Source organism: Calonectris borealis, chromosome 25 (genome assembly GCF_964195595.1).
Source record: "Calonectris borealis chromosome 25, bCalBor7.hap1.2, whole genome shotgun sequence".
Classification (NCBI taxonomy): Eukaryota; Metazoa; Chordata; class Aves; order Procellariiformes; family Procellariidae; genus Calonectris; species Calonectris borealis.
In genome coordinates this window covers 8200141-8228098 of record NC_134336.1, presented here as the reverse complement: position 1 = coordinate 8228098, position 27958 = coordinate 8200141, and the positions used below count along the sequence as shown (strand labels likewise).

The 27958-nt window shown below is 39.4% G+C and overlaps 1 protein-coding gene across 5 annotated transcripts; it reads right to left on the bottom strand.

Moving 5' to 3' along the window:
- On the bottom strand, positions 1-26332 carry HNRNPR (heterogeneous nuclear ribonucleoprotein R). Of its 5 annotated transcripts, none has more exons than XM_075173797.1 (11): positions 26189-26324; positions 19614-19782; positions 17185-17303; positions 16650-16757; positions 15865-15978; positions 8666-8842; positions 5846-5981; positions 4540-4745; positions 3694-3843; positions 1481-1602; positions 1-1288 (listed from the first exon to the last, which is right to left on the bottom strand). In XM_075173797.1, the coding sequence occupies exons 1-11, from the start codon at positions 26261-26263 to the stop codon at positions 676-678; spliced, it is 1989 nt and encodes a 662-aa protein (XP_075029898.1). In that variant the 5' UTR covers positions 26264-26324; the 3' UTR covers positions 1-675. The 5 variants fall into 5 exon arrangements, with proteins under 5 accessions (XP_075029898.1, XP_075029900.1, XP_075029903.1 ...); XM_075173799.1 differs by having other exon boundaries at positions 19614-19779; positions 26189-26320; XM_075173802.1 differs by lacking the exon at positions 19614-19782 and having other exon boundaries at positions 26189-26332.
- Between the last annotated feature and the right edge of the window lie 1626 nt (positions 26333-27958).

Below are 27958 nucleotides of genomic sequence, written 5' to 3'. Positions count from 1 at the left end.
TAATGTTTTGAATAGATTTTTGAGTTTTATTGAAATCTTACATGAACAAGAAATTGGAAATACAATCACATCAAGGAACAAATTGCCACGGCTTTGACGTTTTAAGCCAAACAAATTTTGTAGGGCAGATTTTCAAAAAGGTGTGAAGTTATAACAATTTAAAAACACAGTTAACCTACTTCTAGGAATGCAAAACATACAATCATGTTATTTTCAATACAAGAAAACTTAATTTGTTGTAATTTCTTAAAACTACTAAGACAAAGCACTAGCTTTTACTTTTATGTACAGCATACTCCTATGTAATCTATCCCAAATCCAAAAAAAAAAAAAAAAAAAAAAAGAAACTGTCCAAAACCAGAGGTTCTGCAAAATCATGATTGAACAGTGTGCCATTCCTGCTTTTAAACTGCTAAAATGAAGCCTAAAATGATAAAAGCATTGAAACCCCATACGGAGTTCAGGAATTCTGCAAGCCCAGTAATGTCCAAGTGCGTTTATGAAAAAAGAAAACTAAGAGACTCGAGTATATACACAATAGAGTGATTCTTCAGCCCAATACAAATGGCAGCCAATCGCTACTGAAGGATGAAACATTAAGCCAATTTTGTTTTGAAGAATGTAGAGCTATAGCCAATTCTATGTTTCCAATATTCTCAATCCCTCCTCACTTGTCTACTTCCACTGTTGCCCATAAGTATCCTGATAAAATTCCTGGTTGTCATTATTGTAACCATAGTTACCGGCATAGTCACCACCTTGCTGGAGCGGCTGTTGAGCGATGGGTTGGGAGCCCCAGTTCTGCTGGTTGTTGGTCTGACGGCGCTTGGAATCAGGCTGGTTGTACCCATCTGCCTTTCTCTTGCCTCCTACGTTGCCCCCACGGTTGCCCCTGGCTCCACGAGCACCGCGTCCTCTCTGCTGCTGTGCAGGACCCCCTCTCCCACCCCTGGCTCCTCTTGGTGGTCCCATGGGTGCCCCCCTCTGTGAATAGCCAGCTCTACCTCTTGGTGGTGGTGCTCCCCGCCCCCTAGGTGGTGGAGGGGCACCTCTCCCACCCCTTCCTCCTCCTCCTCTTCCTCTTATAGCATAGCCATCATCATAGCCGTAATAGGGATCTTCATAGCCACCACGGTAGTCATGATAGTCATAACCATAATAATCATCATAATAATCTTCATAGCCATAGTAATCTGGGGGATAGCCATATCCACCTCTCCCTCCACGGCCTCTGCCTCTAATAGGAGGTGGCATGCGAGGCGGAGGGTAGTAATAATAGTCTTCATACCTATTAAGAAAAAGAAACATGCAATTATTTATCTTCAAAAGTCTCCCATAATAAAGCATAAATTTCCCCTTGTCGATTAACAATACACAACATGAAGAAAAGAAAAGTCATTCAGGTTCTTCTAAACTAGCTCATATTTTACAGCAGAACTTCACTCGGCAGTATTACAGTAGTGCAAGAATGAACACTCACGCAGTACTTCTGGAGGCCTGTCTGGCAGCCTGACGTTCTTTCCTTTTCTTATCCGGTGGCTTTGCTAACACTATTTCAATTTCTTCCCCTTCTATCTCTTTCCCATTCATTTCATTCATAGCCTGTACAAAAATTAGAAGAGAAACATCTAAACATTTGTTTCCATTCAAAAGGAAACTAACACTTACTGAAAGAAACCAGGTGGTTGGGCTGCTCCCGGGCTGAATTATGCCATGTGCTTCATTTCTGTGCTACTTAAACAGAATGTTACATGTTATTCCTTCAAGTCCCACTTTATTCACCAGTTATAGTGAAGCAGCATTTTAAAAAAAATTTCTCTTTATATCGTAAGGTAAAAGAATGGGATTAAAACATATTGAGCATTATTTTTTAAAAAATCAGACATAACACCATCACTTTTTATGTTCCTATATCCCCTAGAAATGTTTCAGAAATACATTGACAGAAGTTCTCACTACTCACACCAACACGAACGCTCACCACGTGTAAGCCAGGTAGAGTACACGCAAACAAGAGAAAGAGTATTTTTACATTTGGGCTTCCTGGCTAGTTGAATGTGCTATGTGAGTGCCTCTGAGGAAATCAAGTATTTCTGAGGACACATACTTAAGGAGAAAAACAGTTACTGAAACTTGGTGATCTCATCAAGTGAGGCAAGAATCCTCCAGAAAAGTAATGTGTAATTTGCAATTATCAAATGCATGCACAAAGAGAACTTAATATACATACACAAAGTACAATTAGCACTACACCCCTCAATTCTTTACCTGGAGTTACCTGCTTTGCATTTAACATTTCTGGGTATTAATATTTAATATTAACAAAATCTTTACATGTCTGTACATCTACATGCCTCAAAAACGTTAGAGATCATGGCGATTTATTTCAAAGAAGGTATGAAAGTAAGTAGACACTGGAATCAATGAGCCAATTCCATGCATAAATATCATAATAATGCTTTCATTAAAAAACAAACAACACATCCATACGCAAAAATATCTCATAAAATTCATAAACCAATTTAGTGGCCATGAATCAGTCACATGGGGCAGATATGTGGTTAGTATTCCAGCAGCTTTTTTCAGAGAAGATGAGCACTAGAGATGCTCTGCCGTACTGCATTTGAGCTATCTTTTCTCACCTGCTACGAGTTCTCAGTTGCTCAAATCTAACAGAGCATTCCCAGTCTACTGGGAAGGGACTGGAGAGTGGTTAAAGACATACTACAATAAAACATGTCAGGAGGTGTTGCTGACTTACCCCTTCTGTCAACAACCTCTCGCCCTCGCTTGGACATGGTCTAAACCTATCCAAACTGACTTCAACTTCATTAAATATGAGTGACATTCATCCTAAAGCCAAACTCAAGAGTATTTTAAACCCTATTTTCGTGGGTAGGAAAATTGTAAGCAATGAAATGGTTATAAAATGATTAATAAGGTTGAGTAAAGAGCCTTTGAACTGTCTATGTAGCCACATGCAATATACTTGCTCACTACTCCCAGGTGCAAAACACTTCCTCCCCATAAACTATGGATTTAAAAAACAGATGGAGTAACTTCTATAGAATTCAATCCAGTGAAATACAAACAGCAGAGATTAATGACCTTCTCAACTGCTCTCAAATACAAAGGAAGGCACCTTTGAAACTTACAATAATGACCTCCAACGTTTAAGAAGTCATTTAGAAGAAACCTTCTAGGTAGCATGTAGAGTTAAAAATAGGTGATGCATTAAAGGAGTTGCTAGTGCCATCCTTCTCCCCTTCACAAGGCCTTTTCTGAATTACCTTGCAATTTCTATTCAATACTTTTGTCACTCCAAAACTACACACAGCCTTTAAATAGGAGTCTTTGAGAGACAACTGATACCTTCTGTCAGTGTTTCCTCAGAAAAATTGTCTAGGTTGATCTTTTTTTTTTCCTCTTCTCTAGATTCTCCTGCATTGGTCTATACCTCTTTTCCAGTCTACTTGTTAACTTGCTACAGTTTTGTCCTTTGCAAGTTTCACATCCTCCTAGCTACTGAAATCATAGGAACAAAATTATTAGTGTTAAAATTCTCACAAGGGGAACTTTATTAAATGGGCTCTACAAATGGTCTTATCTAGATATTTACTGTAAAGAATTCTTAAAACCATTTGTACAAAATAAACTGCTTACATCAATTTAGCTAGGAAATAATCAACCTACCTTCACTGCTGCACCTCTGTCCTCAAAATGAACAAAAGCATAATCCTTCAACTTCTTTACTCTTTCCAGCTTTCCAAATTCAGAAAAGGATTTCTCAAGAATTTCTTCTGTCACAGTAGTGGCCAAGTTTCTTACAAATAAAACTTTCACCTGGTGAAAAAATGAGAATGAAAGCTATAATCTTTAAAAGTCAAGCCTCAAAGGAAACTAACATAAACTAATAAGATGTTTTTCCCTTCTCTGCATTAATAAATTTTGGGTAACCTTATGAATTCTGTACCTGTTTTTTTAAAAAAAAAAAAAAATTAGCCTTGTAGTTACCTGTATGAAGTTTCTACAACTTCTCTCCTTCCACAGTTCCCTTCCATGACCAGAAGAATATCCAACTTTGATTTTCTGCTTCTGGGACGCTACAAATCCCAGTAAAATTTTAGTAACAGACCTCAAGAGCAGCAAAGAGTTATCCCAGGGATAAAAATCACATCATTCCCTACGCTGAACTTCAACCTCATCTCACTCTGGAAAATAGTTTTACAAAATACCCACCTAGTATTCATTATCAGCAGAAGCAGATAATGACTGATGTGCCAATCCAGCGGGATAACGCTGTACACTACTAGTTTAAATGTGAACAGTTGGTTAGAATAGCGTCTTCTTAACGTGTTACATAGGCAACTAATTTACAGTGCTCAGACCATGCCAGTTTGCACAGCTTACTACAAAAATGCCCTCTAACTGCTTTTGCCCCTCAAAACTAGCATTGCTCAGCTGGAACAAATCTTTGTCACTATGGGATAAAGAAATTCCTCCTGAAGCACAACAGCATCCAGTTAAGTTTTTACTTGCCTTTGCCATGACTTCTGGATCAGGTTCCTCTACTGGATCAGCCCATTCCACTGTCACAACGTTTCCCCAGACTTTTACTTTCCCACTCATCAGGCGGCGGCGAGCTTGTGCTGCTGACTTGTGATCTTCATATTCCAAGAAGCAGAATCCTCGATTCTTCTTTTTATCATCAGGTTGATGATACAAGATTACATCCACCAAACCCTCTGAAAAACAGGTCTTTAGTATTAAGTTTCAAACGGAAAAAAAAAAAAAATCTAGAGTCTACTCTAAAATGCCTTCACTTGTTTTTTGTAATAGACAGCCTTTGAATTTAACAGCTGAAAGGGAGAGGGAGCACAAGAAAAGCAAAACAAATAACAGATATTCATCCAATTTACCCAAAAACAGGTCACCTAGCAGGTGAAATTTTCCAGAACAAACTTACCTCACAATTAGGCCCTGCCAAACATCAACCTGAACAGTTCACACAGTGTAAGTTTTCTATATTTTACCATTTTTACATTTTTGAAAAGCAGTCAGCATTAGTACGTGGCATCTTCCCGCTGCAAGGGGAAGCTGGAAAGAATTTCTTCCACATCTCTCCAAAAAGGAGAGATAACTAAATGAATATTCACCTTCTGTTTTCACCATTTCCCTGAAGTACTTATAAATAGCAATCCTAAAAAAGAAGCAGTAGGTTAAAACTCTCCTACAGGAACAAGAACAGGTGATCAAGACTTCAATCTCTTATTTAAAGCAGAAGCATCCTTCCAGTGATGAGCTGAATTCTCTTCTTCCTGCTTGCTGCATATACTGGGGAACAACTCTGAAGAACTGGGACAAAAATTAACCTGTCATTAACTATTTCTACAATAAAATTCCCCCTAAACTGATTTAGTATTCCCTCCTCCCCATCATTCCTCAACAATACATTTTTTGAGGCTTCCCAAAAACTTCTCAGTTGTGAAAGCAGAATCTACTGTAGATCCAGTTACAAATACAGAGCCTTCAACAGGAAGCTAGAATAGGTAACAGAATTAGGACCTTCACTTTTTTTCTGAGTTCATTTGTGCTGTTTCTGTCTCAAATTGTAAATCTACAACATCATTCATTTAACAATCAGTAAAACAGACACTAGTCCCTTTACACTCCACCATAAAATATATTTGATATATAAAATTTCTACCAGAAACAAACTTGGAATCCAACTTGGAAATAGTTTAAATGATAGCTGAATGCATCTGTCAAATAACTAGACCTACAAAACAGAGAGACTGAATGGTATTTTAGGATCAGTGTGACAAACTCATTAGGAAGGTCTTACCTGTGACTTTACTGAACTCTTCCAATATGTTTTCCTTAGTCTTGTTCTTTGGAATTGACCCAACAAATAACCTGTTGTTTGCCACGGAGATGCATACTCCAAGGTGCTTCCCAGGACGGATTTCATAGTTGTCACACTGAGAAAATAAAAAGCCATTCATTTGCTTTCTCCACAATAATATGGATAAAAAGATCCCCCAAATCATAAAATTAGCTATTTTCTTCATGATCTACTATTTTTATACATAGAACATCAAATTCATATTGCAACAGAATTACTAGAACTGCAGTATTTGGGTCAGCATTCACTTGGAAGAACATTGCCGAGCTTAGGTTTTCCATAGAAACTTCAGAAGTTCTGCTGAACGGCAAGCTACAAAGAAACTGATGTACAAGGAACAACACATAACAGATACAAATTGCACGGGGTAAATTCATTCACCTACTGTTTATGTCAGACTGGAAAGATCTTTCTAGACAATTGGTGACTGCTTCCTGTGCTGGGACTCAATGTCAGTCATTGCTGCTGTTACTAATAAGCAAATACACTGCATTATAGATATGATGAGTTCTTCCACTTTACTTTGATAGCTTTTAAACGCTGAGCACATTTGCTGTGAGATACTCAAAGTCTAAATCAGTGTGTGACCTTGCTCCCCCCACCCCCCCCCGCAGGGATTTTTTGGACCTTTTAAATGCTAGGACTCTATAAATTTTATTGTTAAGTTTTAAAACTTCCCATTAAAAAAAAATTAGCCCACTGCTTCATGCTTGTACCCACAGTTGGATTACTCTGAACACCAACACTCCTGATAAGTCTTTAAAGATACAAGAGTTCAACCTTTAAAAAAAAAAAAAACATAAGAATTCAAGATAGACCTCATCTTTGTTTTAGGTAGGATTTTCAAACACAACCTAAGAGGATGTATATTTGATCATCAGCCAGCTTCTGAAAATCTCATCCAATTCCTTAAAAGCAAGTTTTCAGCCATTTTTACCGTGGCTGAGATGTAGCCATACAGATGACAGTTACCTTCAGTAACCTTCTTCATATTCAAGAACTAGAACAATGCTAAGGTACCACAGGCTATCAAACAAGATCGCTTTAAGGAAGACAAAAATATTTCAGAATTTTGCTTCACATACAACAGTGACTCATAACACAATAAAACTTAGTGTACCAGTGTCATGAACTTAATCTGAATCTGCTTTGCCAATTATATCTTATCTTACAAAGCCATTTTACCTACAACTATTCCCATTCCCACTGGTACCTGCAAACACAAACAGAAGGCCCACCTGGTGTAGAGAAACCAAGACTTCAAAATTTCAAGTTTATTTTCTCAAAGAACCTCACTTTGCTATCAAGGTTTAATTAGCTCCAAAATTCAGCATGTGTCTGCCCCATTTTCCTGTCCCCCAGTAGTCTGTGGAAAATATTTCACCTAAATACAAGCTGGGCCCCATTACTGGATAATGGTAGGGTGGAGGAGGTAGGGGGAAGGGAATCCAGATGCAGGACTTAAGGAGTGTGTTCACACAAATTCACTTATTTGGTGCGATATCAAGGGTACGGAGGCCAGTCTTCCATCAGTGGCACATCGCTTGCTACATCTCCTGTCACTTCGGCATCTGCCCTCTCATCTCCCTCAATCAGTAAAAATTTAAAATTTAAAGTAACAACTCTGAGCACCTTCAACTTGTTCAAAAAAAGAAAAAAGTTTCAAAACAATTTTTCCTTCATAAGTGACAGTAACTCATATCTACCATCTTCAAACACTGAGACCCAGAGGCAATTAATTGCAAAAACGTATTTTTTGTATCTCTTTCAGGAAACATCCAAGTAGGTTCTAGAAAGGAAAAACAGCCTAAGCAGGGACATGCAATTCCCAGTTCTGGAAGAGCCTAACATAACAACTGCAACTATTTCTAAATACATGAAAATACTTGAGGAAACAAACACTGGAACATTTAGAGGCAATGACTCCTTCTGAAGTCTTTACAATTCAACAGAATCACTTCTTAAGTTTCTCTAGGTTTCGGTGGTTCCCCATTCCCTCCCTCCCCCCTCCCCCAGCTTAACTAGATGTTTAGGTTTTCCCCCCCTTCTTCATACAGGATCAGCTGAATTCTGCTAAGGCAAATGAGATAAAGCATTTCACCTGCTTTGTTTCAAAGTACAAGCAGTATTTCACAGCCAAATCCAAAACCTTGGGAGATACACACTGATCTGCCTAATTCTACTTCCTCCTCTCAGGCAGAGGCAAGGCCAAACAAACCAGGGCTCCAATCAGACTACTGTCTCTCATTTTAACTCTCTAGGGATTGCTCTGTGTCCTTTGCCAAACTGTCTAGATGCAGGCCAAGTCAGGTTTCCACGTAGTGAGCTGACTGCATGACTGCCATTGGAAAGAACTAAAGGCCACTGTGAACCATGAAGAGCACCAAGTCAGAGACCTCCTCCACAGCAGCAGCAGCAAAACAAAGCATCTCTAATTAGCTCTTTATACTAGGAAAGGTGATAAAACTTAAACACCGTGAAGCTTAAAGAATATATTTTCCAGTTGTAATCAAGTAAGCTCTTACTATAATCACACAAGTACCCTAGCAGACTGCAGCAGGCTATAGAAGACTACGGTCCTAAAAGTAGAACATTATTTGTATATACTAAATCAAATCAGGAGGCAATTTTTAGGAAAGTAAAATCTGAGTCTGTCAATGGACGCTTTAATGAAACACTTCGAAGACTTAATTAGCTAAGAAATTACCAACACGCTTGCTGTTTACGTTATCTTGTCCAGTCTGAAAATAAGTTACTCACCAGTTTAACTGCTTCCTGCGCTGCATCTTTACTACAAAAGGTAATGAAAGCGTAACCTCTGTTTTGACCAGAAAGAGGATCCATCATGAGGCGCAGATCCCAAATTGGACCAGCTTTCTCGAAGAGTGGTACCAATTCATCTTCATACAAGTCTCGGGGAATCTTACCAACAAAAACCTAAAAAGGAAGAGGACACTTAAACAAAGCTTTTCCAAAAGTCCAAAAACTTACTTTTAATACTTGAAAGTTCCTGGGAAAGGAAGTACATTGCAGCATAAACCATCACAGCAGAAACACTGTAGCCATCACTTCAGCCTTCACTGTGGCCAACATTATTGTATGTCCTACTAAGTCTTCTAAACCTCCTGCTGCTAGTACTAGGTTTTACATATGGAAAACCTGGTTTTGTTATTTATATTGAAGAGGTGGTAAATTTCCACCACTGAAGAGGTAAACAGTTCTTACCCAGCTATAACTTTGGCAATTAAAAACAAAGACCTTACAGACTATGTAGTTGGGTATCCTGTATTAAAGCAGGTCAAGCACTTCTTGCTCTTGCAGTATCTTTAAATCATTCTGTAGCCCAATCTTCATTAGAAAGCTACAGAGACGGGGGGGGGGGGGGAAAAATCTACAAAAATCCTTAAACTGCCCGATGCACATTTTCCACTTTTAACATATACTGTGATCTTATTTCTAGTCTGTATTTGTTTCAGCTTCCACCAACTGAATGTTTTAATATATGTCTGAGAAAATCTGGAGTCATCCTGTTTTTTTCCTTACACAGAGCAATGACAATTAACTTTGGTAAAGTTTTGTTAAGGAGTTCAATCTCTTCAGCTGAGGTCACCCTAGAAAGCTTCCCCTGCCCCAAATTGTTTAATCACTGCAGCTTTCCTCTGAATTCTCAAAATCTCTGAATTGCTAATACAAGCAAAACATTCCAAACACCCATTAAGATCAAATTCTATTTATTTTAACTTCAAATATTTTTTGTAGTAAAAAAAGCTAGGAGGAGTCAACCTTTTCCATCTAGGCGAGGCTCTGCCAATAGTGGTATCTGGTACTGAAGCCTTAGCAGATAATTCCAAAACTAAAGACACTCAGAATGCCCATTGATATGGGCATTGATATGAACAAACCATGAGGAGAGTGTGATGACTCTGATTTAAGAAGTGTGGAAAACAAATTATTTTCCTCCAAAAGAAAGCTAGAACCTTTAGATGTTTATGTTACACAGATATTCCTGAAATTCAGTTTCCAGAACATTTCTTTCAGTTAGCTTAGCCTCTCTCAGTTCAGCGTGAATGCTAGCTGACCATGACGTATTTGCTATTGGGGAAAAAAAGGAATGGATTTATCATACTGACTGAAAATTTAATGGCAGAGCCTTCCCCCCGTCTCTCCGAAAAGCTTAGAAATCCCTACAGATAGGTATTTCCATTGTCATTACCTAGAACATTTCATTACAGAACCCATGTACTGTTTTTGAAGACAAAAAGCTGATACCATCATGGAAACGCACAAGACAGGAACTCCAGGTTGCTACTAAGACAGTGAAACTGTCAGCTGAACTCTCCACAAACTGTAACTGGTTTTCAATCAGTCAAACGTAAAAAGTCCACATTAAATTCTTTGTTTCAGATGCCACCGTTTCCAGCAGAAACTGAAGGTGACACACCAGAACAGAAGACTTGAGAAAAAGAAAAAACCTTAATCAAAATACAAATGAAGTCTACTTTTCCAGCTCTTTACCAAAGATTTACCATTCTGAAAGCTTCTCTTTCCTCCTTTCTTTCCAGTCTCTTCGGCTCACTCTCTACAAACTTTAGAACACCAACAATTCCACAAGACTGTACTACAGTTCAGTTCAGGTAATACACTCTAGGAGCTAGTATGAGAAACAGAATGAAGGATTTAGTTTGAATACATTTCTATCTGATCTATATTCTAGAGTAACTTCCATTTATAATGGAAGGACTAGATAACTCTGTGGGAATAATTCACATCTAAGTGAATTTGCTTTGAGCCTGTAAACTTAGTATGTTAATGAACTACAAGATCAATACTAGACATGACAAACACCAGGTGAACATCTTGCAAGGGTCAGAAGAAACATCTGCAATAACTTTTTTTTTAGATATGTTGATAAGCTTGAATAAAGTTGCTGAAATACCAAAGAATGTATATATCAGATGTCTTGTTTCATTTTTTAGTTCCACAACAAGAGTACTGTGGAAGAACTTCGGAAACTGGCATTATCAGTGAAACAATATAAGAGATCTTGTCTAAGTAGGATGCAACTGCATCACTTCTGGGCCTTTGCTGTGATCGCTGACCGTTACACTTACTTGTTCCAGTTTTGCTTCCTAAAGGACCTGTGAAAAGTATTCCATTTTACTTCTTCCTTATTACTGCTTTAAGAAGATTAATTATGAAAAATCTTAACTAGGAAAAAATCTTATTTCAGTTTCTTGAACAACTTTACAGAGCATTATTGAGGGGCGCAATCCACTTCTGCACTCTAGATGATGTGTCCTTCAGTTATTTCAACAACTGAGCCTCTTCTGTTGTCATCACAAGCTAACAGAAGTGTACTGCAGCACTCAAGAGCTCCTTCAAAACCTCTCTCCTTTTAATAGTGCTCTTCATGTGCTTTGCAGTCAATCTTTCCTAAATGCCAGATTTAAATGTTAATTAATGTAGGCCGCACGACTGCTTCATCTCATCCAAATCTACAATCTTCATTAAAAAAAAAAATATGGAAGTGGAAAAAAATTCTGGCACAGCGCAAAAACGTTTGAACCCCCACAGCTCTTCCAGTACAAAAGCAACATTCCATTTGTGTACTAAATCCAGCACAGGCTTTGTCTAGTTCAACTCCTGCTGAGTTTATTATACCATTGCTTCTTAAGTTTGAGTTATTACAGTATCTGGTTCTTCCCATTCAATTTATTATGGACAAAAGTAGTTCAAATTGCCCCAACATCTCCAATAACATAACATTCTCCAGATTGCAAGTTAGCCTCACAACCCTTCCCCTCTGGCTTTTTGTTACAAATTCTGACCATGCACCACTGAGGAGCAGATGCAATACGAACTTACCATTCACAGAGCTAAAAGTAGTTTTGCATTTTTGATAATGATATTCAAAGACGTTTATCATACACTTATCCAATAAATTTCAGCTCTCAAAAGGACGTGTAGCAATTCTTCCATTTTATATAGTCTAAGCTGTTACATAGATATCTAACCTGGCACATGATCTTAGCATATTATGGGCAAATAATCTATTTACAGAATTTTCAAGTTTTTATTTCACACCACTGAAAAACACTGAAATAGAAGTCTCTCAAAACTTTAGGAGTAGGACTGACTTTATCTGGAGATCCCTCAATAAAACCGAAACCAATCCAGCAATCAGTACAGACTTAAGTCAATTACTCTCTTCATGCTAGCTGCACTGTGCTATTTTGAAAAATGCTTCCCCCTACCCCTATTATGGTGGGGTAAAAGGCTGGTATTTTACAGTTACTAATGAAGCCTTCTGTTCTTCAAATCATGTCTTAAATGGTATTATATTCATTTACACCAAAAGGTGAAGGATGGAAATCAATACCACATCAGTCACCTCCTTAATTTTTGGTGTAACATTAGTCTGGACAGGCCATATGAATGTCAGATTTTTTTTTTTACCCTGCTCTAAAGGGGGGGGGGGAAAAAAAAATTATAATCATCCTTCAGTTTTCCTTAATTTAACAACTAAAAGCTTCTCAGTCAGCAGACTGAAGATCAGGCGTGAAAAATATGTATTTTAACCTGTTTAGCAAATACAGCTCAATCTTATTAGGTATCACCCACAAATGCAGACACTACAGATACAATGTCGGATTTACCATCCAGCATTATCCAACTGAAAGACTGAATGTTTGTCTTGTGTGCATGAAAGCTTCATCATCCCTGACTAGTAGTGGACTTATGACTAAAATTCCTTTTGTTCCTTATACACTTAAACTCCTCCTTGCTGTGACTGAATTTAATGAAATATTTATAACATTTTCTCTCCTTGTCTTGTCTGCACTTAATTTCAAAAGTTACTGAAACTGCTATGTAGAACTTACTACTGTCTATGTGTCCTCCAACGTTGCTGAAAAATTGATTTTAAATCACAGTAAAACAACTTAAAGTAGTTTTGTGTAAAAAAATGGAATTTCAGAATACAAAAAAATTCTTTTTTCAGCATTGCTTGCATATACACTTTAGTAAAATGATAAAACTACAATTAGCATAGAGCAAGCATACCTAAGCAGAGCTAGATAAGCTATGCAAATCATTGGTTACTATCTTTCAGTGCAAGGACCCATTCTAATTACTTCCCCCGCCAAGGCATTTATTTTTCTTCATGGAATATGAATATTCCCTTCAGAAATCATCCTTACTGTGACACTTTTAAGCATCTTCTTAATGGTATATACAAAAGCTTCAGCATCTCAAAGGATGCAAAAAGAATCTATAAACTGAAAGACATTCGAGAAGTTGACCATTTTCTTAAATCTAATCTGGTGGTTTATAGAAGAATCTCCAAAAGAACTCCTGTATCAAAGACTAGTCACAACAGTGTGATTGAAAGTATTCAGTGTTGAGAATAAACTACAAAACAATCTGCGAGGGACCAAAACCTTGCAGAATAGGTAAGCGACGAAATACACAGCTCAAGAATTTTTGTAACCAAACTGAAGTTTGTTCATAGCTTGCTAGCAAGATGCACGGGTTCAATCATGACCTTGAATTTCCCAATGTGTTTACTGACTAGACATTGTCCTTTGGGGGGTGGGGGATCTTTAACACCCTTATGATCATCTTTAAGAAGAATAGCTGGTGTAACAGGAGGTAAGAAAAAGCAGAGAAAAAAGATCTTAGAAATTTTAAGCAAAACAAAGGAGCACTGTACAAGCCCCTTGAGGATACGCAGTTATCAATGTTTGGAGATGCAAATGACAAAGTCAGTGTAAGGAGAGAAACAAACACCCAAATAATTGCTTCCATTCTCATCCAATAAACACTCCCACAAACATCTCCAAGTATCAACATCATGGGACCTCGCTATAAGCAAAATGCTTTACATTGGAGCCGCAAGTCCTTAAATGGAACGAATACTCAAGATTAATGTCAAATCCTATTGCAATTATTTTCTCTTCCAAACTTCCACACAGCTGTAACTGCTTTGTCTTTATTACAGAATCACATTCCAAAAAGGTCCAGCTGCTCTTAAAGCCCACCCACTTGAAAAAATACATTGGACAGCTTCACCTACATAATCTTTCAGCAAAATGTTCAGTGACAATTTGTGAATGTTCAACATGCTGAACATCTGTAAGATTATTTACCAACACTTTAGTTCTACTGCACAATGTTCAAGTACATATTGGAAGAGTTAAAGCTACAGTTAACATGTAATGAATTCCACTTTATGTTTTAAAAAGACAAATGAGTTGGTGTACAAGCATTTGCAGTAGAAAGATCTGATGCATCTTGGGGGAAAAAAGTCTACCTAGTATGTATCTTCTTGAAATCAGTAACAGTACTTGGGTACCCTTAAAAACCAGAAGTTTGCCATTACTAACATCAGTGACAGCTCTGGCATCAACATAGCTGAGCTGGCACAAGCTATGAGAGCTTCCGTATTATTTAAATAAGTTTCAAACACAAAAGATTCACTACCACTATCCAAAGGGATACATCTTGTGTATGATACATAAAGCGCCACAATAATCTCCAGTCACTTGTGTTCAAACGTGCCTAGTCTACCAAATCATAAGATCATGTTTAAGTTGTTGATTACTATGCCTCAGAGCTCAACAGCAAGAGCTGAAGACTAAGTTTAATAAAGCATACACACGTTTCAGCAAGGTGCTCAGCCAGTCAAACCAAGCAGCATGTCTAAAGCAGTAATGAGTCTTTAAATCCCACAAAATGCCAGCAATGAATTAATTTGGTACAGGTACGGTTTCTATAACCAGTTGGCTGGGTTTTGCTACAGCCTCTAATGCTGATTCATGGGAGAAGCATTTATGTTCTTATCGTAAGGGAGTTTCCACAAGTTCTACCAAGCTTCAGGGAACTTAAAAAGTATAAAAACATACTCTTAATAGTATTAAAGCACAGCCAACTTTACAGCTTTTCTGTGTCTTCCTAAAGAGGCTAACTGTCACCAATGGGACGAAATACTTAATATCAGTTGAGTATTTTCAGTCATGAAGAGACTAGACTAGTTCAGTTGGGAGGGACCTACAATGATCATCTAGTCCAACTGTCCGACCACTACAGGGCTGACCAAAAGTTAAATCACATTATTAAAGGCATTGTCCAAATACTCCTTAAACACTGACAGGCTTGGGGCATTGACCACCTCTCTAGGAAGGCTGTTGCAGCGTTCGACCACCCTCTCTGTAAAGAAGTGTTTCCTAATGTCAGTGAGGCATAGTGCAATTAAATAACACTTTATACCATCACATAATCACCCTGGCAACACCACTGAGTTGGTAAACAACTTTTAAGCCACCTTTCTGAATGCAAAAATGCAAGAATTTACAAAAGGAAACAAGCTACATGGACTCTTTCAGTGTGGTAGTTTCACCATCAGCCCATGCAAGCATCAAGGATGTTCTCATATAGATTGAAACAAAAGCAAATAAACAATTCCTTAAAAATTAGTAATCTCAGTTTTCCTCTTCAAAACTTGGTATGTGAGTATCTTTATATAATACCCAAGTCTTTTTCACTGTCAGCACATTGCACGAAATAAACCTTGCTACTGACACTTAAATTCCATTTATGTTATAAACAGACTCAAATACGTTTGAGTCACGCTTTTACGTATCTATACAGCTAACACCTACATTGGTCACTTTTTAAGCGATGGACCATGAAGTCTGACAATTTAATGATCTATTTTACATTTTAAGAAATTTTACATAACCTTTCCTAGCATATTCCACCCGCTTTCCCCCCCTCAATCTATTATTCTTTTGCAGAATACTGAGTAATAAGAAAGACTGATTAAGACACACAAACATAGAAGAATGTTTTCCTCTTACAATACTTTAAAATTTCACTTGTAATATAGTTTATTTTCAAGTATTTCTTACTTATCAGTTTGCACAACATACGAAATAACAGATCAGTCTGTATATACTAACCTCTGTTCCAATACCAGGCTGAACACCAGAATATACAGTATCTGGAGGAGGGCCCCCATATTTCCTCTGTCCTGTAGTTACATCCAAAGTGTAACCAGTCCTCTCTAGCAAAGCCTGAAAAAAAAATTGTCACAGTAGTTATGGGGGGGAGGATAGTGGGTTAAAATATCCTGAGATAAACATTTCCTTATCTGCTCCTTGCCACATTTGATAACAAGATATATATGGACAGACAGAACCTACAAAAAAAACTTTTATTTTGGGGGTTTAAAAAACCACCACCATAAACAGCAACATCTGTTTTATACTACAAGGTCACTGGAAAGACCACGTTTTTCTTTTCCCTTATTTTCCATTTTATATGTAGTACCCCAAGAACTCCAGAAGATCAGGTAATTCTTTTCACCCACTCTGCACTTAGGTTTTTGCACAACAGAAGAGTTTCTTAATATAGTAATACCTTGTTGAAATGTCCAATCAGTCTCAAAGTAAAAGTGTGTAAAAGCTTTAGTATAAAAGGACAACTAAGACAATTCTTAAATAGATATCAATGTTTTCATAGTCCTTACGTAACATTAAGTTCATGCATTTTGGCAATTGTGTAATCAGAAGATCTGCATTTCAAACAAGCACTCTCTCTTTTGAATCTCTATCATGCACACATTGCTTTAAAGCCAAGTGTCAATATACTTATCCAGGCAGTATTGATGCTTTTTAAGTACATCCAAATTTACTTCAGTCTGTGTACAGATAGTACAGAATAATTAGTATTTTCTAAATGTTACCTTAATCTTTGCTTCATCTGGTCCCTTCGTTGATTCCTGTACTTTGCTGCCTTGTTTCTCTCTTTGCCTGTAGGTCTTCATAACTCCACATAAAAACGCACTTTTGTTCTGTAGATACAATTTACAAAATAATTCAATTGTGCTTATGAAAAGCCCTGGGAATCCACCGAATCTTACACTCCATACCAAGAGGTCACTGTATCAAGTGCAATGCAATAAACAAAATGTCAAAAGAATCCTTTAGAAAAATGTAACAATTAATTGAACAAACTTGTCAGACTGAAAAAATCATCAGATTCCAGGTAGTATTTTTACCTTATTTTCTCAATAGCACGCTCATTTTTTTTATCTGGGAGCTTTTGCTTTGCACTCAAATACCTACACATTTAAGACAATTTTTAACAGGCTTGTGATTTGGGTTTGAAATGTTGGAATACAGCAACATCAATGAATTTCTAAGATACAACTCTCCTGCCAATAGTGCCAGAACACTATTTATACTTATGTGCTCACACTCCTGGAGCTCTCACCTTACCTGTACATGCGACAGGTCACTTTCTTTAAACTGCTGTAATACAGAGAGGGCTCCTTCTTCATTAAATTCCCTAAGAGCATCAATTGCTCTTTCATCAAGATCGACATAAGCTACCAACCCTAAAAGTTAAAGATAAAGAAGTTACAGATTTCTATTGAATTTCATACAGACTAAGAACTATGCAGTTTGCTTTTAAAGTCAAAAAGTTATGTTCCATAGCAACAGAATTATACATTTAATGTAATTACATATTCCTACACAAGTATATGAAAGAACATGAGTACAACAATGAAAAAAGTTAAATTAAAATGTATATACCTAAGTACTAACTGATGTGCAAAATTATACCTCATGTGTAACAGTTTTCTAACATTCAGGAATCCAATCTGCTGCATAAAAGCAGTATTACACACCAGGATTTGAAACAGTGAACTCTGGCTCGCTTGTAATAATTTGGATTTTGTTTGTTTGTCTTTTGTTTTAAGTTTCACACTTCCTTCTCTTGAATGGAGCTGTTCTAGAGTAAGCTGACATGTCAACATTACAAGTATCCTATTGTACATGAAAAAGGAGCTACCTAACTGACGATCAAATACTTATGAAGCTCTATCCCACAAAATATTAGGAAGTAGAATGGTTTGTTCACTCTTTCCTCCAACTTCAAAAAGCAAAAATCAGTGGACTTCCTATATGTCTAAAATATTTTTTTTCTTTGTTACTCATTTTGTTGCTCTATGCAGTTCAAGAGCCAGAATTCAAAAAGGTATTATTTCGAGCCCTGCTATGTACCCGAAAAGGCTAATGTTAATTTTACAGGTACAGACTCCCCCAAGAAACATTGGACCAGTTCTGAAGCACTTTTTCTGTTTAAGGATCTTTACAGGTTATTTCTTTCCTTTTGCAATGCACTTGCATAAGCTGTGGAGTGTGAGAAGTACAGACTAAGATTTGCACTTTTTAAACTACACAGAGAAATTTAGGACAGGTACCAAGAACTCCACACACTTTGCAACAACTTGATCTCCAAAATACACAGATTATTTAACTGCTACTTGATTTCAAAAATGCACAGTAGTGCCAAGCCCGAGGACTACATTTCAGAAGTGATCCTGCATATTGGAAGGCACCTGTATCTTTCATACAAGACCTCAGCAGATTAAAAATCCCAAAGTTCAACCCCAAATTTAGCTCGGGTGTCAAAAGTAGTTTGCTTCACTGACAAACCCCTGCACAATGCGAACACCTTCAGTGGCATTAAGAAAGTGTGAATAAATGTTTTCAGGTTACTCATGCAGTGGAATTATGCTAGGTAGTCAGGTTCTGGGCTGAAAAGCTTTTAAATCCCTTGAGAACTCCTCACAACACAACCTAACTGCAACACATGTTAGAGCCCCGCAAGTTCCTCTGCCCAGGCATTTACACCTTCTCTCAAACCATCAAGTGCACATCATCGTGACCCACAGTTAGAAAGTGCATGTCTAAAGCCAATAAAAGCTGGTAAAGGCTTGATGAAAGCTCACTGTGAATGACTTCCAAAAGACATCATCCACGTGAGCCAGAGTATCATACTGAAGATTGGTAAGGTATTGGTTTTGAACTGCCTTCACTTATCAGTGGAATTTTGACTCTTTTCAACAAAAACTGTCATCTTGCCACCAAGGCATTCAAGATCAGCGCATAGAGCATTTCTACTGCTTCTTGTAAATCTGTTCACAGAACACACTCTAAAGAGGAAAAGGAAGCCTCTGTCTATAGGACAAAATAATAAGTGGGTTACAAAAACAAAATAGAAAAACCTTTGTATATAAAGAAACCTCTCTAGAAGTTGCAGAGACCACTTGCTACCAGCAAGGTATTACTCGATTTGCTAGATAGCTTAGTCCTTAACTTTGTTGAAAAGCAGTTAGTGTCAAACTGAACATTTCAGTGTAATAACCAACATGGATTAAACTGTCCACTCAGAACAAGAGAGAACAAAAAAATCCACAGGCAGACTCAATTCAAATGTAGTCCCAGGCAAGACAAGCTAGTTGTTTCCCTCACTAAGTCACTTATCCAGCCTTTTGAGTGTTTAAGAACCACTGTGAGGAGTTGACAGTAGAAAAGTAAAAGCAAAATGATGATTCGTATTGAAGAAAAAAAAAAAATGTACAGTTTAGTATGCTCAAACATACATCTTTATTTGACAACGTCTAAGGAACTAGTGCTCTGTGCCCTAAAGCAACTAAGATATGACATACAACACTAAGGATGTGTCAAGTAATTAGTCAATGTCAAACCCAATTTGCCTTTAGGGAAGTCAAAGTAGCAAAACATTCAGAGCTACACAGATCAAAAACAATGAATTTTTAAACCTTAATCTATAAAAATTTGAAAATGGTATGCCCTCACTTTCATAACCAGTCAGAAACAAGAAATGCATATTATACCTGTCTGAAATATTTCATCAAGTCTCTCTGCCACCTTCTGTGGGAGGCCTGCCTCTATCAGTGTCTTGTAGTGTTCTGTGTGAGTTACACTGGAAGTATCCATTGGTTCTTCCTCTTCTTTTAACTGTACCGCATTACCATTCACCTGATTAGCCATTTTATTATGCTGCTGGAAAAAATTCAGGAGCTATATTACAATAAGCCAGAAATAACTAGTTTGTAGGACAATGCATGATTTATCTAAACTAATTTGTATACATGCTGCAAATGACCTGTACCAAAAGTTTTATTTAATATTTTTTGGATGCAGCTGATCTAAGTTTCAAAAGAAAGCACAACCCTTAATACTGTGGAAAATGTACATGGAAGAATTTACATAGTTTTTTAAAAAATGTACTTCATGTACATAACGATGTCTAAACTTTATCTGCTGATTGTCAGTAAGTTAACTGGTTACCATAGCAGCTAGAATGTACTGGGATACGATAACATCCTTCAACGAAGAATCAGAAGAGCTAGGGCTATTTTCATTTCCCATTCCTCTACTTTTAAAACAATCGTTTAAAATTTAGTGAACACATAACCCTGCAGGGTAGCTTAATGTATAAAAATGTTAATACTTGTTTGCTAATTTTCACTTTCTTGGCTTGTTGCCATGTCTTCCTTCAAACCCAACATGCTGCATAAGACTAGCCAAACACTTTCTCACAACACTGTCAGAACTCAGTAAGGACAGAAAGAAAAATTGCACTCTAACGCACATTACAATTTGAAGCTGCAACTGAACTGTTTCCATGCTTTCAGTTTTACTCAAATAGGAGCTCTACAAATCACAGCTACTTTTTTAATAATATATGACTTACTGGTTTAAAAGGAAGCCATGACTGCAGCACCTTCAGTTCTTACATTAATAAAAAGACTTGCTTTCAGAATTAACAAACTGATTCCAAATATGTGCACTGAAAAATGCACAACTATCTTCTCAGACAATTCCAGTGGGCTTTGCCCAATTCATTAAGAACAGTTTCGATTTCTCAATTAGCCAGCCAGCTGATATTTAGTACTCTCAAATAAAAAGGCTGACAAGAGACAATTCAACTACCCAGCAGAGAACATTAGGATGATCAGCTGTAAGTTCAGAAATGAAATGAGCCTCGGGCTTTAAAAGATAGGGAAGAAGTCGATGATCAGCAGTGAAATGATAACCAGATAGACATGTGCAGCATGGTCGGAGCAATGCAGTTAAGTACTGGAATACAGGTATGAAGATGATTCAAGAACAGTTTTTTTTAAAAACGCTGACGCCTCAAGCTATTTACTATGCTGCAAAACAAGTCTCCAAACATAACCACACCTCTAACAGTCACTTGTGTACCCATGCCTTCTAGTCTACAGCTCATGAACTTTTGGGAAGATATCCTATGAAGATTTGCAAGCTTGAGCAAGGAAAAAAAAATAATCATTTTTCTTCAGACAGAAAAGTAATGATTTTACTAAAGCTGTCTTGACTTGAAGGGCAATTTTAGAGAGATGTAATACAGCCTCACATTGTTTCTGTCAGATGCCACTTCTTTATGCAATTAGCAAGGAAAAGAAAGGACGTTTTTGGTAGCTACATAGCACATATATATACACACATGCATTCTGCTACTTGACGAAGAGAAATTGCTTTCCAACCAATTCAGTTTACTTAAAAGCAACCATGACTATAGCCTAATTACAGAAGAAAAAAAATGCTACCTGAAGACTACAATAATAGCTTACCTATCATTACAAATATTAACTGAATTCTCAAAACACTAACTGAACATGAAGTTTCTATAGGTTACAAAAAATATGGAAAACAAAAATCAGCTAGATGTCTGCTCACTAGATAGTCTCTGTGAGATCTCAAATTTGAAACAGTGCAGGGCAGAGGGTTTTAGTTAAAACTGAAAATGCTTTGGGTATGGTATCATTCTAAATCCCTCTATCAAAAACGCATAGGATGATATACACAAAAAAGGTATACAGAGGGGTTTTTTTCTTGTTTTCACCATTTTACTGCCTTATAAAATCAGTTACTTACACATATATTGTCTTCTCTGTACACAAAAAAACCCCACCAAGAACTGTGAGGCTAAGCCAATACATAAATACAGAAAAGTTATTTGAAACAATTACAAGTACCTTCTAAACTTCAATGGCTTATGGTGATGTTCTCGGATATTATTTTTTTGTGAACCCAGATTAGTTTTCAAGTGTCACATACCCAAAAGTTTAGCACTGTTCTCAGTGTGGCCTATAACTGAACAAAAGGTTGACAGATAGTCTTGTGTCCAGGTAGAAACACCTCATCTGCAGTTCAATAACTCAAGCTTCTGACAGGCAAGATTTGCAGCCTAACGGCATGAAAAGATATCTACCTTCATCACAAACATACACCAGTGTGTGGAGCAATATCCAACCCCTAAGTATCAGATTACTACACAGCACCACAGCTGATCAAATGCTTTTTTAAGTAGGCTTTTAGACAATGTAAATTAAGTCTCGGGTTTTTAATTTACTAGCTGCATGGTTTATTTTTGCTTAAGAATTACTATCCTCATAAAGAACATAAGTCAAATGCGGTGCATGTTCACCAGAAAAGTTCAGTTTGGGTGTTCAAATTTTAGCTATTTCCTGTCACATAAACTTAATTTAAAAGACTTTCTTAAATAAATTTACTCTGGAAAAATCTGAAGTGACCTGTCAAAATATTCAGGTCCTGACAGCGTCCAGAAAAAATATATTTCTTTTCACAGTTATAGTAATAGATTCCCCGCTGGCTTTGCAAGCTTGGCCTGAAATCTGAGATTAGACTGACTTTTCTTCCTAAGTGATAACCAACAAGCAAAATTACATCTCTTACAATACTGAATCTGCACTCTAGGTTCAGCAGAGATACGTGGGTGAAAGTCATAGCTGAAAAAGATCTTTTAGCTCTCCCTCTAGATAACACCAGTTAGATGTAGCTATCAAGAAAAATATTTTTAACCAAATTTTATCAGTAAGGAAAACACACAATGATTTTATTAACATTTTTGTTCTCCTCTAAAAAAAAAAAAATATTAAAAGCACATTAAAGAAAAAGAGGAGTGATATCTATGTTTGCATGCGCAGTGTATCCATGTGACTCAGCCTATGACAGGCCAGGCCACACAGAAGAACACCCGCATGCACTCAAGAGTTTTTCATCTGCGTTAAGTAACTCAAACATCTAGAGAAGAGGGAGACTGGTTGAATTAAAAAGATTTTAAGTGTGGATTATAAGTAAAGGATTATGTATATTAGTATGTATGGGATACATATTTGTTTTTAAAACATGCAGAAATGGATGAATTTAAAACAGTGTACACAAAAATGTGCTTACCAAATGAGCAGCAGTAATAAATACAGGTTGGGGGCAACTTTACATAGGCAAGGATAATTCTCACTGGTGCCTGAGAGGTTACCTAGCTTCACCACCACAGAATCGTGTGTACAGGGAAGGGGAGGACTGTCTCGTTTCAAACTTCACACTGTTGTTGCCAACAATGTTTTTCTGAAGACCATGAATACTTCATGATATAAAACATGTTTTTAGCCATGCACTATCTTTCACCTAGAATTCCTCCATCTCAAAAGAGTAATTTTCAAAGTGACTAGTCCCTTTTTTAAGCTCTAATCATATGACAAGTAGGAGGTTAAAACTACACGTGCTTCTAAATTACCCAGAAACAACCTTCTTTTTCATGTTTTCATGTGTAATAACTCAAATGGCTCAAATAGTAATTTTCCTAGAAAAAAAAAATAACACACAACTGAGCCTGATAGTGTATGGCATCTTGAAAACAGAAACTTGATCTCAGCCTCAATCAGACAACCACTGGTTAAAGAGCCATGATGTTACTATTCCCTGTATTTTACACCATGCCTCCAACAGAGGTTGCCACCCACAGACTATCTAAGTATAACTCCATCCAATTAATTATAAATTCACAGTCTAGTTAACTCAAAAAATGAGCAGGAATGGCAATTTCTGGCAAAGGTACAACATCTCAAACTACCATAACCAACTTCACAGTGATTATACATCAATACTGTTTTCAGCCTTCTGCTATGTAACTTTTGATTTCATGGAGGAACTAAACTAAACTTCAGGTGCACAGGAAGTGTAAGTAATTCATACATAAAAACTCTGCACCAAAGTCATTCAACTTGCTTATGTTACTACTCCTTCTATCCAATATATTATCTGTGTCGAGCATTTCAGTTATACCACATTAAAAATAACACTGAGGGGAAGTTTTTTGGTGTTTTTGTTTGGTTGGTTGTTTTTTTTAATGAACCACAAGAAAACAAGTATAGTCCCTATAGTTATGCCTTACACTCCAAGAAGGTTCTTGTCAAAACAGGAAAATAAGAAACACATGAGTGAGAGGAAGATAAGAACTCGCATTAAAAGACTGAACTGGGGGTTTATCAAAGCCTAACTTGTTCACAAACATTAATGGCACGTCCCTTCATTTTTTACATGAAGGCATTATAGCCATTTCTTTTGTACCATAGCTTATTCAATCACAGAAAGTACATTTTAATAGCTCGATTATGATATACTAGGTGTTTATTAGCATGAATTACAAGAAAACTTATTTCGAAGTTATCACACCCTGAAGACCTTTACACATCAGCCAGGTTTCTATACCAGCATTTCAGTGCAGACAAACTACAACAAAGTGTAGTAAACCCTCACCCCTTCAGCACAGAGTTCTCAGCCTTTCCCACTCCATAAGCCCATGGAATGAAAAAATCTGAGAACCTCCATCATGATGCTACGCAAGACACTAGCACAGCCCGTACAGAAACTATGCTTCAGTATCTACACAAGTATCATCAGCAGATGACTTTACCACAACAGGTTGGCAAGGTGCACATCAGTGCCATTAAAATACAGCACTGACTGCATCAGCAGCTACCACATTTTGCTAACCTGAACTATAAAGTCTTTACATGTTTGTTTTTAACTGGAGTTGTCCATTCATAGCTCATCTGGTTGTTTGGGTTGTGCAGAACATTCACGGCACTCCAGTTCAAAGCAACACTTCAAAAAAAAAAACGAGCTTTGTTCTGATGAATTTATCCTCAAATACTTTTTCAGATCTTTGCCTAAGAAAGCAGGGACTATTGCTTGTGTTGACAAAACTAGCAAGTTGAGTGTTAGCGGGAGGCTCAAATATTATTCCAACAGTATTCACATCTAGACAGAAAAACTGAGAGGTAAGGATATTAAGTACTCATTGAAAATACAGTATCTAGGATACAAAATTATCAAGCAGACTCTGCTAGTTTGCAAACACCACAGTTTGCATAGATAAAAAAAAAATTACACTGCAAGATACAGAATTCTGGTTGGATTACCTTTACTTTTAGAAGACGTAAAAAATTCAGTATTATACAAAGTGTAATCTCAAAGAAAAAAAAAAGAAGAAAAAAAACAGTTTCATGATCATTAACATCCTTCGCAGCACAAACACATCACTGCTGGCAGGATCCTTTAGTGAAGTATACAGGGGAAGGGGAATCCAAATAACTTTTTCAAAAAGAGTAGTCCAGCACAGCTTAAGTACATAATTAGCCACGTTCGAAAACTGGCAGGCAACAAGGCCGCTAAGACCCAGCAACCAGAGTCTCGTTTTAAAAATAATAGTAATAACGATGTATTTAAGCAAAACTTTTGAAGATTTAGCAAAGGCCTGTGGTAAAAGATCGCTTAAGAAAAACAATGTCTTAGCAACAAAATTCTGGAGAATTTCTCCTTTCAGAGCATTTGACAAGTGTAACTCTCTCAACCAAAGTATTAAGCGCCTGAGAGCTGTGAGTACGTGCAGCGCAGTCTTCCCTCCCTACAACCGGCTCTATCAGAATATACGCTACGCAAGATTTTAGAGCGCGCTGCAACAGCGATGCATTTTCTGCTGAAAGCTTTCCTCACCCCCCACAGGCATACCGCAGCGCCGGTCGGACAGCAGCCGCGGACGCTGCCCACCAGAGCGCCTGAACTGCTGCAGCATTACAGCTCCACGGCGCCCGGAGGGGACCGAGAAGGGACCCGACTCCCCCTCGCAGCAGCGCCGCGACAAGCGCGCGTCCCGGCTCCCCGCCACATGCAAACCTAATCCGCGTAGCCGGGCGGAGCGGGGCAGCCTCAGCCCGCGGCCACGCCGCCCTCCCCATGCAAAGCCCGCGCCGGGCCGGGCCGCCCTCCCCCCGCCAGGCCGCAGGGCCCGCCCCCGGGCCGCTCCCCGGCGCCAGCTCCCGCGCGCGGCCGGCCCGCCTGCCCCGCCGCAGCCTGCGGGGCGGACACGCCACGGCCGGCACCCAGCGACGCCCCCGCCCCGCTCTCCTACGCGGCGCGAGCGCTCCGGGCCCGCCTCCGCGAGCGCCGGGCCTACCCGCAGCCCGCGGCTGCCCGCCCCGCCGCAGGGCCTACGCGGGAGCCCTCGCCCCGGGCCGCGGAGCCCCCACCTCCGCGCGAGGCAGCCCCCCGGCGCCCCCGGCGCCTCTCGGGGACTCACCGGAGCGGGGCCTGCGCGGCGCAGCTCGGGCCCAAGCAGCGACGGCAAATGGCGCGCGCTCCTCCTTCTCCTCATGGACGGCGGCGCGACCCCGGCAACACGCGGGGTTTCCCGGAACTATTTCCAGGGACCACTGCTTCACCCACTCAGGAACTCACGCTCTAGACGAGCAGCCGGCGGCGCCTATGAGACGTGGGAGGCGGGACGCGCCGTTCCTCCCAGAGACCAATGAGAGGGAGGCGCTGTAGCCAATCGCGCAGCGCCTTCAACCCGGCGCGCCGGTAGGGCAGGCGTTGGGGGGATTTAAAGGGGCAGCGCCGCCCGCGGCCTCCGAACAAAGGGAGTGCGAGGAGCGCGCGGGGCCGCCCCCGCCCCTCCTGCTCCTGTGCGGCGCGAGGGCGGGCGCCGCCCCTGCGGCCAGGTGGAGCCGGCGACGGAGCCTCCGCCTGAGGGGAGCGGGCCTGCTCCGAGCCGGGCCCGGGGCCGCTGATGCGGGGGCGTTGCCCGGCAGGGTTAACCCCGGCCCGGGAGGCGGGCGGCGGGTGGAGCAGCCGCTGTGCGGGCCTGGCCTGGCCCGGCCCAGCCCAGCCTTTCCCGGGCGCTGCCTCCCGCGCTAACGCCCCCGGCCCCCGCGTGGCGGCGCCGGGCTGGCCGTGGGGCTGGCCGGGGCAGCTGTAGGCGCGGGTCTTGGCGCGGCACTCGCTGCCCGTGGTGCCTCCCGTGCTGCCGGGCGAAGCCGTCTGGGGCCCGGCGGGTTCCGTTGGAGCCGTGTCCTGCTGTGAGCCAGCCGGTGCTGGGGCCGGTCACGGTTGGCCTCCAGGCCAGGAGTGAAGGGGGAAAAGCGTGTAGGGGCAGCAAGAGCTGCGGTTCAGGTCCTCAGGACATCGGCGTGAGGGACTCTGATGTCTGGGCCTGCTATTCTGTAATTAATCTGTGATTGCATATAACTTGCCTGCTTCCCTGATTTGCTTGATCAGGCTCTTGATGAGTAGAGACTTGATGCAATAAATACATAAGTCTGGGGGAAATGAGCTCTCAGAGAAGGTCCTTCCAGGAGTCTAACCACAAAATGACTCTCCTGAAGACTTGCATGCATCTGCATGGTGTGTTAAGTATGTCTGTGTCCATCACTGTTAATGTGGAGCATAGGTAAAAATTGTATGTGTTACCTGATGTAAATAAAAGAAGCTTTTTGATCCAGAAATCAGAGGCAAACTCACAGAGGTATTGGAGGTGTTCAGTCTATCTTGCTGAACCTGTCAGGTGGCAGACACACCGCTTCTCTTGTGAAATTTGCACTGCCTCTGTGACTTCCCTCTCCAGACTTGGCAGTAGTGACAGGGCGTCTTTGCTGAATGTAGGGTCTACTGTGGCATAAAGATGGAAGGAGATAGAATTGTTCATTGCCTTATCCATTCAAGTTCACTGCAGCAGTTTATTTTACTGGGAGTTAAGAATGATAGGTTTAAGGAGTTCTTGCAGCACAAAAATTGAGAGGAATTGAGGGACCTGAGCATCTGTCCCTTTAATGGTACTTAATAAATGTCCTGCAAAGCTCTTAAATATTTTGTAATATGGTATCCAGGAGTGAAATATGGAGTATATTGAGATATCTCCTCTCAGCTGACAACTGAACAGGATGAGACTATAGCAAAATGTATATTGCGATATGTACGCTTCTGGCAGTGTAATGATTTCAGTTATTGAGCACTACTAGATCTTACAGCAGGAAGATTCTTCATGTACTAATTGCCAAAATAAAAGCCTCAA